Here is a 12170-nt window from a genome sequence, read left to right as displayed (position 1 = left end):
TGTTGCCTCTGTCTGTTTCAGAGCATCAGAGAGCAGCGCAAAAGGCATTTAATTGGCACTGAAATGAGGCACCGAAATCTATACCGATACCGGTTGTTTAGGCACTGGTGTTTCGGTACCCAACCCTAATCAGCATTCATATCCTATTTATCATCACAGTTTTTTCTGTACATTCATCGTTGTGTTTATATCCTTATCTCCTGAGGGAGCACAGCCTTGGCCTCAGCCTCTTGTCCCCCAAAATCCCAAAGGCCAATCCCCTGCCCACAACTCTAGTTTTGTACTAATGGACAACAAGCCTCCAGAGAGTGGGATAAAGGGGGGGGAGAAAGAGTGTTGGAGACAGGGAAGAGTTGGAAAAAAAATCTTGACAGATGGAGATGGGAAATCTATATGATGAGGATAATGTTTATGGGTGAGTGCACGAGAGACAGAAAAATAGCGAGGGAGAGTAGGGCGGAAGTACAACTGGTTGCATACTTACATCATGCAGAAGGAGTGAAATAGAGATTTTGGACAGGAGCAAAGGTAGGGCCAGCCAGCTTTGTGTCTTTGAGAATCAGGGAGAGAGAGTCTTTCCCTTCTCTGTGTCATCATCACCATCACGCTGCTTCATGACTATTTCATGACCTTTGTTTCCATCAACTCCCACGCTTCCGTGTTTATCCCCGTTTAGCAGTTTTCAGTAAGGACCGCACGGCATATAGTAAGAATATCTGATAGTTTCATCATTGTGTGTGAGGAAATAACTTCATCACTGGATATCTCTAAGCACCCCAACATAAATTAAATTGGACTCATATCAGCCCCTCATTTTGTATTAAATTAGATAAATGAATCCCTGCAGTGTTTGCACTTCCACACAACATTTATAGGTTCCCTCACAACTACTTTTCTTTTTTCTTTTTTTTTTTTATTTCTTTTTTTTTACACGTATGGTTATCTCATTCCGTCCATGCACACTCTCCATGTAGGCTAACATGTCAAAGCGATTGTTTGATACATCAAAACAGGTCTGATTAATAATTTCTCCCTGGCTGACTCTTCTTCTTTGCTCTGTAATGAAAGGAATGCAGCCACCCCGTGAAGGCTACATGGTCTCCCTTTATGGACAGTGAACACAGCCTCTTCCCTGCTGCCCTTTGTAGCACGTGTTATGATGAACTTCACGCCCTACCACCCTAGCATTAGCTTCAGGCTGCACTCCAATACCCTACAGATGCAGCCTATCTTCCTTGGCTTCTCTTGTCCTTGAGACAGTCAGTGACCTAGAAAGGACTGGTTCAGTCAAGGCGAGATTTGCTGTCTTTAGTGTGTTGACGGTTATAGATATATTGGTAAATGCTTGTTTGAGAAAGGAAGGAGAAAAGGAACATGGAAATTGACATGTGGTATTTGGGTATGTCCTGCTTGTGATTAGGCGGGGGGGCGACACAACGGGTCAGACTCTGACCCTTAACTCATCCAGGCCTCATCATGCCCTGCCCCTCTTCCCTGAGGGGATTCCAATGTGCAGCTCACATGACCCAGGCCACTGACCTCTCTCCCCTTCCCCTCATACCCATTCTTCTCTAAACCCCCATCCTCTCCATGTGCACTAACTTCCTACCCTCTGTCTCCTCCCCCCAACGCCTTCCACTCCTTCCTGCATCTTTTCCACTCCTCCTACTCTCTCTCCCTCTCCTTTTTTGCTTACCTTCATGTTTCAGGGTCAGAGGCAGATGCAATGCAGGCCCTAACCTATCTCTGCCTTAGCCCTAAACAGCCCTGAGCCTCGAGACAGTGGTATGTGGCCCGACATGCGCACCAGACACCAAGCCTCAGGGTGAACTGGGAGACTGGCTGCCTGAGTGCTCTACAACTGGACTGCTGCACTAAGACTAGTTTAGCTCAGGCAGTGGTGTCTTTATAGGTCTGCGGAAACGGGAAATGAATTTCCTAAATGACTGGCAGTAGACAGGCTGTTGAAAGAAGCTGAATTGTGCAGTTGTAATATATATTATATATTACATATATATTCTATGTTTCTGTCAGTTTGGGTTGGGCACGGCAGTCAGTCTCAAGAGGCATTTTATTTTCTTCCATTATCCGCTGCTAGTGTGTTTTAAATTTACATTCTCACATCAGTTAAAACTGAATTCTGAGCTGTCTGTTTGCTCCTCGCACTGACATGTCAATTGGACACACCAGGGGAAAAAAAAGAAAAGAAAACTGCATTGTTTCTCTTTTGTTTGCCAATCCTTTTGTGGTTGTTACAAAAATGCCTCGGCTCTTTGTCTCACACACCTAACCTGCATTCTACCGCAGTGAATTTGTTAGTTAACGGTCACAAAATGTGTATGAACTTGTAGATTCACATACACTGCACACACATACGAACATTCAAAGATAGGTGGGGTCACTGAAGCAGATGTTAGCAAAGCATCTGTGAGTGTTGAGCCTGGCTAGCCTCCAGGTCCATAGGGACTTTAGGAGTGCTTGACTTAATTTAATCCAGACACTCTCACAACTGGTCACAAACATGACCTATTTCTCACATAACACGCTCATCACCAGGGTGTTATATAGGATAAGAAAGGTGTGTGTGTGTGTGTGTGTGTGTGTGTGTGTGTGTGTGTTGTGTGTGTGTGTGTGTGTGTGTGTGTGTGTGTGTGTGTGTGTGTGTGTGTGTGTTTGTGTGTACTTTTATGTGTAGCTCATATAGGTCATTTGTGCTAATGTGGGTCTGCACCAGGGCCTCCATACTTATCTGTATGTAACACCCTCTGTCAGCTCAGCAGGCAGCGACTTCGAGCATGTCACAACAGTTCAGTCAATGCAGAGATGCAATTCACAGCAACCTTTGCAATAGCAGAGCTATTATCTGAAATCCTTTTTGGTTGATCGCCAAAAGAAAATGTATATAATTTTGAATACTGCAATCTGCATAATATAATTGTTATAGCACTAAAGTAAAATGATAGAAATTACTGAGAACTGTTAATAAATTGAGGCTCTTCTACACGTCAAAGACTTATTATATGGATTTCACATCACATTTGAATGCCTGTAAACCTGGTCAATGCGTAGCACAAAAAAGGGATCATGTAGATGCATGTCCTGTTTAGCCAGTGGACCGTACCCAGGGGCAGCAGGTCATGTTGTTTTGTGGCTGATTGTAGTTGAGGCTGTCTGCTCTGTAATGTGAACATGACTAGGTCAGGACACCGGTGCGCTTTTAACCTGCTGACTCCAGCTCTATAGATGGCACACCTGTAGTTCTTCTCATCTAGTCAAGGCTGTATTTAGTGCACTGTTTTCCAACTGGATGTGTTCAGTGATCACAGACTTGTGAGTGCACACACAATAGAAATCATTATAAGCTTGTGCGCACACACAAATACAGACAAGAAAACACACATTTTTCTGGAGAGAAAAGACTGAATTAACCATAATTCCCAGGTCATATACCTAATCGAAATGTATCGACAAGCAAGTCTGGCTTAGCACAACACACACCACACCTTATTAATAAAGAGACTGGTTCTATCTCTAAGGGTGCCTTGATACATTTTTCATGCATGTTTCTTCTACAAATATCAAAACACAAGACATTCTTTTTGATATGGATTCCTTTTTCTGCTGGCACCTGGTTATATACCTGGTGCAGCACTGGGGAGGACCTGTCTCTGTAATGTTAATTCACAGCCTGATTGGATTTGCTTTTGTGAAACTCAGTGTTTCAAGGCTTTTCCATAACCGTAGCTTTGAACTTTGATTAGTGGCACTCCGCTTTCAAGTAAAACTCAGAAATGTACAGTATATGCAGTAGTTGACACGTTGCAGGTATGAGGTTGCTTTTTATCTACAGTGTGTTCCACTGTAGTGAGTTTCTAACTCCTCCTACCATTTCCTTTTCATTGTCTCCCCCTCTGGTGTAGCAGCGTTGGGCTTTGAAGTTCATCTTCGCGCATCCACAGTTCTCTGTTGTCTGACAAACTCAATTCAGCAATGAAGGCTTTGTCTGCTTTTGTGCTCTCTGTCAAATGAGCTATTCATGATTAATAGTGGTTTTAATGTCTGTTTTACTACATTAACGCCTTAGTTATGACATGGAGGGGGTGGTCTTGTACAGCAAGTCTGTGCGCTGGCTGTCTTGGAAGATTTTTGTTCCTTACAAATTGTGCTGTCAAAGAGGGACATTCCATGAAGAGCATCTCTCTCTCTCTCTCTCTCTCTCTCTCTCTCTCTCTCTCTCTCTCTCTCTCTCTCTCTCTCTCTCTCTCTCTCATTATTTTTTAGATCTACTGATGGAATACATTGGCCAGTCAACTTAGCGTCTATGTATTTTTCTGTTATTTCTTGATAGCATGGCACCAATTTGTTGCATATACTAGGTAGACATTAGTGATGGTAAATCAGCCAACTCTGATCTGTTTGCTGAGTGTGGTATAGTTAATAACGTAGGAAAACATGTTTTTGATGAAGACGAGTCAGCCAACAGGCAGTGCAGCCTTTTAAAATGCAGATGGCTTTCCCTAGTTGGCCAATTAGTAACTTTAGCTCTGGAACACTTATCTGCTTTCATCTTCTTGTGTGTGTCTTTCATTTGGGGTGCAGGGAGCTTAGTGTGCCTGTTTTCACAAGTGTGTGTGGTGGTGTGTGTGTGTTTTAGTGCATGCGTTTGTGTGCATATTCATGTGTCTGTTTTCTGCGATAGTGAAAACCCCACATAACTTTATTCTACTGCTGTTGGCAGTGAGACGGGCAACCATACTGTTAGATGTCGGGTATTAAGCCAAAACACATACCGAGTATAAACGAACATAGGAATGAAATGTGGAAGGCACCGCTGTTAATTAAATGAGTTAAATGGGTAAAAAGTTACCTTGTACGCAGCTACAGCTGGGTTAAGTAATGTGCAGCATTCCAGCAGCCTTGCCACTGACCTCAATCTTTTCAGGAAACATTCAGTGCAGTATTGGATCACAGATTAAACATTCTTAACAGCACATAGGCACGCAGTAGACCTTAAGATGAGAGCCACAATAGCTCCCTAATAATGAAGCTTGTCATGGAAATGTTTTATTTTTCTGTATTTCTCTAGATTAATCATATCTCCCCATTGTCTCTCTCTCCCTCCCTCCCTCTCTCTCTCTCTCTATCATGCAGGACCAAACCCCAGCTCAGTGAACTCCTCTTGCATGGAAACCCTCCTTCCCTGGCAGCCTTTTCCTCTCCCTAGAGCTAGCGGCCAGCATGGCAGGATGAACCTCTGCCAGCGATAATGATGGCCAAAAAGCAAGATGTCCGGGCACCCACCTACAACCTGGTCGTGGTTGGCCTGTCCGGCACAGAGAAGGAGAAAGGCCAATGTGGTGTGGGCAAGTCTTGCCTGTGTAACCGCTTTGTCCGGCCAAGTGCAGATGACTTCCACCTAGACCATACCTCCGTTCTCAGCACCAGTGACTTTGGAGGCCGTGTTGTGAACAATGACCACTTCCTGTTCTGGGGAGAGGCTGGGCGGACGATGGAGGAGGGGCCAGAATGCCGTATGAATGTGGTGGAGCAGACAGAGTTCATTGATGATCAGACGTTCCAGCCACACCGAAGCACAGCGCTCCAGCCTTACATCAAGAGGGCAGCTTCTGCCAAGCTGGCTTCGGCTGAGAAGCTAATGTACTTTTGCACAGATCAGCTGGGACTGGAGCAGGACTTTGAGCAGAAACAGATGCCCGAAGGCAAGATTATGGTGGATGGCTTCTTACTCTGTGTGGATGTTAGCAGGGGTATGAACCGTAGCTTTGAGGACCAGATGAAGTTTGTTACCAATCTGTACAACCAGCTTGCCAAAACGAAGAAACCTGTGGTACTGGTTCTCACCAAATGTGATGAAGGAGTTGAGCGTTATATTAAAGACTCACACACCTTTGCCCTAGCCAAGAAGAACCTACAGGTGGTAGAAACATCAGCACGCTCTAATGTCAATGTTGACTTAGCCTTTCTTACACTGGTTCAGCTAATAGACAAGAGTAGGGGAAAGCCCAAAATCATCCCTTACTTTGAGGCACTGAAACAGCAGAGTCAACAGATTGCCTTAGCCAAAGACCGCTATGAGTGGCTGGTCAACCGAATTGTGAAGAACCACAATGAGACATGGCCCATTGTCAGTCGCCGCATGCAGTCTGCCCCTGAGTACAAGGACTATGTCTTCCTTGAAGGGACAGCTAAGGCCAAGAAGCTCTTCCAGCAGCATGTGCATAGACTTAAACAAGACCATATAGAGAAACGTAGGAAGGCCTATCTAAGTACACTACCACAGGCACTGGCTGTAGTGTTACCACAGTTGGATGAGATAGACCACCTGAGCTGGTCTGGAGTTCAGAAAGTCCTGGAGACAAAGAGAGATTTTTCCCAATGGTTTGTAGTGCTAGATGACACCCCTTGGGAGACCACACCACACATTGATAACATGGAGGATGACCGAATCCCCCAGGACCTCCTGGAGACCCCCGCAGCTGAAGCTATCTATGAGACCCACCTGGAGCACCTAAGGAATGAGCGCAAACGGGCTGAGATGAGATGGGAGTTCAAGGACAAGCTAAGTGTCTCTCCTTTCATCACACCCGGGAAACCCTGGGAGGAGGCTAGAAGCTTCATCATGAATGAAGACTTCTACCAGTGGCTGGATGAGGCTGAATATCTGGATATCTACAACAAACACCAGAAGGAAATCATTGACAGAGCCAAAGAGGACTTTCAGGAACTGCTTCTTGAATACTCTGAACTCTTTTATGAGCTGGAAGTGGATGCAAAGCCAAGTAAAGAGAAAATGGGAGCGATTCAGGAGGTGTTGGGTGAGGAGCAAAGGTTTAAAGCCCTGCAGAAGCTGCAGGCAGAAAGGGATGCTCTGGTATTGAAACATATCCACTTTGTCTACCACCCCACAAAGGACACCTGTCCCAACAGCCCCCACTGTGTTGACAGTAAGATAGAGCAGATTCTGGCCTCCAGATTCCCTACCCGCTACCCATCATCAGATAGTTCAAGACTAGATTTGGGGAGGGCTGAACGGATTAATCTTGTCATCCTAGGAAAAGATGGGCTAGCCAGAGAGATGGCAAATGAGATAAGGGCCTTGTGCACCAGTGACGACCGGTACGTGTTGGATGGCAAGATGTATGAGTTAGCCCTTCGTCCCATAGAGGGCAATGTACGTCTGCCAGTCAATTCATTCCACACACCAACCTTTACACCACATGGTTGCCTGTGCTTGTACAACTCAAAGGAATCCCTCTCTTATGTTGTCGAGAGTTTAGAAAAGCTTAGGGAGTCAACTATAGGCAGAAGGGAAAGGGAAAACAGCTTAGCCCAACTCCCACTGTCCCTCCTTCTGGTCACCAAGCGAGGGGTGGGGTCAATTGGAGATATTGGGGGGGAGACAGCTCAGACTCTTATCCAACAAGGGCAGCATGTAGCTGGAAAGCTGCAGTGTGCCTACCTAGACCCTGCCTCACCAGGCATGGGCTACGGTCGCAATGTCAATGAGAGGCAGATCAACCAGATGCTGAAGGGCCTCTTAGAATCACGGAGAAGCATAGGAAGCAGCTCCCCTCCATTACCCCCTCCACCCTCTGCCTTTAGAGACTCTCAGTCCCAGCCAATGCTAGAGGCAGACCTGAGGATAGTCATGTGCCTGATGTGTGGAGACACGTACGACATAGACCAGCTCCTTGCTCCATTCCTTTTGCCCCAACATTGTCGTCCTGCTGCCAGTCTCAGCAGTGGCACCTCCGTTTTGCTGGATCTCAGTATAGGAGGTCAGAGGCAGAATATTGAGCTGTCACTGCTCTCCTTTCATTCCTCATTCTCACTCCGCAAGACCAAGCTGGTCCACGGCTACATTGCAGTTTACTCTGCTCGCCGCAAGGCTTCTATGGAGACGTTATGTGCTTTCCTGTGTGAGGTCCAAGACATCATCCCAGTCCAGTTGCTAGCAGTAGGGGAGAGTCAGATGGAGCTGTCAGACTCAGAGTCAGCTAAGGAGCAGGTCAGCCAGGGAGAGGAACTTGCCCATGAAATAGAGGCCAGGTTTAACACAGTGATATGTGGACATGGTGGGGTAGTAGGGGGGCTTCATAAGATAGACCTTTTCCAATCCTTCCTCAAAGAGGCGGTAGAGAAGCGCACTATTGTTGAGGCCACACACATGTATGATAATGTGGCTGAGGCATGTACCAATGAGAGCATCAGCCCTCGCTGTGGTTCTCCTAGTCCAGTTAACATTCTTATGGACTCAGAGGACGATATCGACCCATCACCGCCTTACCCTACCCTGAGGGATGATGGTAGTCTGAGTTCCCACCTGGGAAGCTTCAAGCTGCCAGATCTGGATTCAAGTGATACCTTCTCTGTCATTTCTGATCTCAGCACCTTTGAGAGCAAGCTGAACAACAAGGTTCCACCACAAGTGAAGCCGAAGCCTGTACGTAAGGTTAACCTCGGCCCCTACATGGACCAGCAGGGTGGCACCAACCGCCGCTCTTTGCCCCAAGCTGTCACCTGGGCTCCAGGTAGCGATGGTGGCTATGACCCCTCAGACTACGCAGAGCCCATGGATGCTGTGAGCAAACCTCGACCTACAGAAGAGGAGAATATTTACTCTGTTCCTCATGACAGCACACAGGGCAAGATCATCACCATTCGCAACGCCAACAAAGGTCACTCCAATGGAAGTGCTGGAGGGAATGGGTCCGACAGTGAGGCTGATAGCAGCTCACTGGAGCGCAGGAGAAAGTTGTCTGCCATTGGGGTAAAGCCTAAGCTTTACAGAGACAGATCCAAACGACTTGGCAAGTTCAGCAGTTTTAGGACGAGTTTCTCTATAGGCAGTGATGATGAGATGGGGGGTCCACCCAAGGCTAGCCAGGATGAGGTAGGAGCCCAAAAGGACAACTCCATCGAGGAGATTGAGGACCCCAAAAGGAGAAATATTCTCAAGAGCCTGCGCAGAACTGCAAAGGTGAGTGTTTATGCATCCATCTGTTTTAGTTGGATATCAGTGATGTATAAGTCGCAACTCTGTTACTAAAAAAGTATTAATTCTTAAATTTCGTCATTTGTCATTTTGAATCCTGAAATATTTTAAAAAAATAATGTTTTCTCAACTAAAGCTTAAAATAACCTCCTAACTAAGAAAGTACCATGCCCTTGAAAGTATTTTGGCAAGAAAAGTGTCAATTGTTTAAATAGTGGAGATTTATTTTTTGAGCAAAACACTTACTGTAAATTGTAACTAATGACTGACTCAGAATGTTGTGCACTTATACCACTTTGTCTGCATTATATATACACACATGTATTTGTTTATGGACAGAATGGATATAATGTCCATAATCCTCAGTACAATTAGTTGGCTGATATTCAACAAATTCAGTTTAATCTCTCTACTCTCTGCAGCTCGGCTGAAAACATGCCATACTGTAGGAGTTCCTCTGAAAGCATGTCTGGTATATTTTACCCTGACCTGTCTGTGAGAGCTCTCTAAACTAGCCAGATAATCAGAGGAAAAAGAGAGAACCTCCAGTCGCTAAACTTCTATACCAGAAGGCAGTAACTCTTAATGAATAGGGACAGAGCCACAGTTTACACTGTGCTATTTTATGTGTTTGTGATCATGTGTATGTCTGCTTGGTTGCATCAGCTTTCCCATTATATAGCTGTCAAAATGATGTTTGACATTTATTTCAGCACTATTTTGAAAGCATTAACATCAAAGCAATTCTCGCTGTAGCTGTACATGAAAAGAAAACTAATGGTATATTTCTGCAAATTAGCTTTAAATACCCCTGCTATTCAGGAAACAATAGTACCAACATGCAAAACAATGTGAGAGAATCTCAGCACAGGAGTCTTTCACTGCTTAATTATAACACACAAAACCAGATTGTGCAGTCATCTTGCTTTCGGCCTCGCCAGTAGTATGACTACATATTGTTTACAACTTAGTTGTCAAAGGGTGCAATGCATTTGCCATTAGTGATCTAGTGATTGACATCTGCGTCATCTAGTTAAGACAGTGTTGTTTACTGTTCACTGTTGTGGTACTGCAGTGAAGTATGCGCCAAGGCTGGTCAGTTTGTTCCTAAGACTAAGAAGTATTCCCTGTCAGCTTGGCTTTCTTTGCAACCTTCCTTTCATTTTTTCTCATATTCACTGTGAATGTCTTCTCTTCAAACTTTCAGCTTCTCACATTCCTGTCACACTCTTTCTCTCTCCCCCCCATTACGTTCTCCTTATATCTCTCCATCCTCGGCATCTGTCGACCCCTCTCCTGTTTGTTTCTGTGCTTGTCTCTCGACACGTGTTGTGACGATAGTTTTGACCTTACTTTGTTAGGCTTATCAGCCTGGTATGCTGTTCATCTGCACACATGGCGTTGTACAGAAGTGTCAGCTGAATAGAAGTTACAGCTGTGTATTTTGTGCGTCTGTGATAATTACCATGGCTGTCAGTAGGGTGGAACAGGAGGGGGATGATTAATGTTTTCACACACTCAGCTGTGATGTCCAAGTAAGTACCTTTTGTGGAGGCTCACAGAGCTCCTAAAAACCAGGTCCTTTCCTTAATGCACTAACTCACTTTGTCCTTCTGCAAATGTGTGCAAGGCCAGACTACCAATCACTTGGACTGCCCAGTTCAAGCCCCATGTTAGCAAGTATACGCATTCCTGTAGCTCTGACTTTTACCTGACCCTGTGCTCTGACCCGGTCCTTTGAGAGGGGCAAATGGGATCAATAAAGTATCACATGACCCATTTTTACCCTTCTTTCAAAACAAATCCCCAAGAAAATTTAGATCAGTGTCCTCATCGTTACTCCAATTAGTACCTCTTATTTGTGCCCTACAGCAGATCTGGGATCTGGATATCCGCATTAAAGGCCATTATGGCTTAATTGTGGTTTTAACAAAGTGATCAAGTTCCATCACCTGTTTTCTAAGCAGCTGTCTCAAAAATAAGCGTCCATTTTCAATCTCCTGCTGCCGGAAATACCCTCAGGATAACTAGTATGTTATTTGGTCATTTCAGGGTGTGACATGTCGTAGTCACATGGTGTGACGTGTTGTAGCAGGTACTAAGGGGTGGTATAGAACCAGCTGTTCCGGTTAGTGGCTTGTCAGGGTTAACAAAGAGTCAGATTGTCAGTTGGTTTTAGGAGGAGGGTTTGGGTTTATGCAGTGTGAACCCTTTCCTGGTCAGAGCCTTAGGGTACTGTCCACCACTCTGAGTCATGACGTGTAGGAACAAATAATTGAAACTAGACTCTGAGCTGGTTTTTAAAACCCCCTTCACCTCAGGCAATGACCAACTGTGTCTCTTTCCCACTCACCCTCCCTCAGCGAGAGGCCGGAAACATTTCCTCCCTCTCTCTCGCTCTCTCTCTCCTGCAGCTTTTTTCAAACCTCCTCAGCCAGCAAAAGGAATGCTACAAATTCCTCATACACCTAGTTCCAGTCTAGTGTCCTCAAAGAAGAAATAGGAGGGAGGGAGACAGTCAAAGAAAATGAGAAAACACAACCACAGAAAGAAAATGAAATGGAGCCAGAGAGAAATAAGAGTTATAATAGAACTGGTATTTTTATTTGTTTTTGTACTGTGGCTTTGTGTTTCGGCATCCTACAGCGCCTGTGTATGTAAACGCTCACCATGGTGTCTGTATGTTATTATTAAGGATGTGTTTTGTTTGTCTTTTGTGGTAGAGGTCTGTTGTGTCTTCTCAGCGCTGGCAACATATCCTGTCTCAGTCAGCAACTAAAAGGAGTGGCCAGAAGGCAAAACTGCAGGGGGAGAAGACAGTGAGAGAGAAAAGTGGATGGAAGAGAGAGGGGGGGGGGGCTGGTGTATAGAGACAGTCTGCTAAACTGAGATAGGGCACAGATATACAACACAGTCAGTGTGATAGGACACAAATAAATTATGAGTTGCTACTTGGAGCTAAAAACCAAGCTGGCAGTGGTTTATGACGGAACGGCTCTACGACCACAGAGACTTTTGTCTAGTAGTGTTATATCTATTATTACTGTTACCCCTTTAATTCACTTAAAGCCACATGTAGGGGTTTTGTGCATGTGTGAATACTAACTTTGCATGTTTATGCGCACATGTTCAGCTAAATGCCACAAGTATAAGA

The 12170-nt window shown here is 45.1% G+C and overlaps 1 protein-coding gene across 1 annotated transcript in view; it reads left to right on the top strand.

Annotated features, from left to right (window-relative positions):
• arhgap35a (Rho GTPase activating protein 35a) overlaps positions 1-12170 on the top strand; it is a 66842-nt gene that overhangs the window by 34976 nt on the left and 19696 nt on the right. Inside the window, exon 2 of the mRNA XM_039790634.1 lies at positions 5152-9001. Within this exon, the coding sequence (XP_039646568.1) occupies positions 5267-9001 (3735 nt within the window). The 5' untranslated portion in view covers positions 5152-5266. The remainder of the gene's footprint in view (positions 1-5151; positions 9002-12170) is intronic.

Source organism: Perca fluviatilis, chromosome 2 (assembly GCF_010015445.1).
Source record: "Perca fluviatilis chromosome 2, GENO_Pfluv_1.0, whole genome shotgun sequence".
Lineage (NCBI taxonomy): Eukaryota > Metazoa > Chordata > Actinopteri > Perciformes > Percidae > Perca > Perca fluviatilis.
This window is presented reverse-complemented; position numbering and strand designations above follow the sequence as displayed.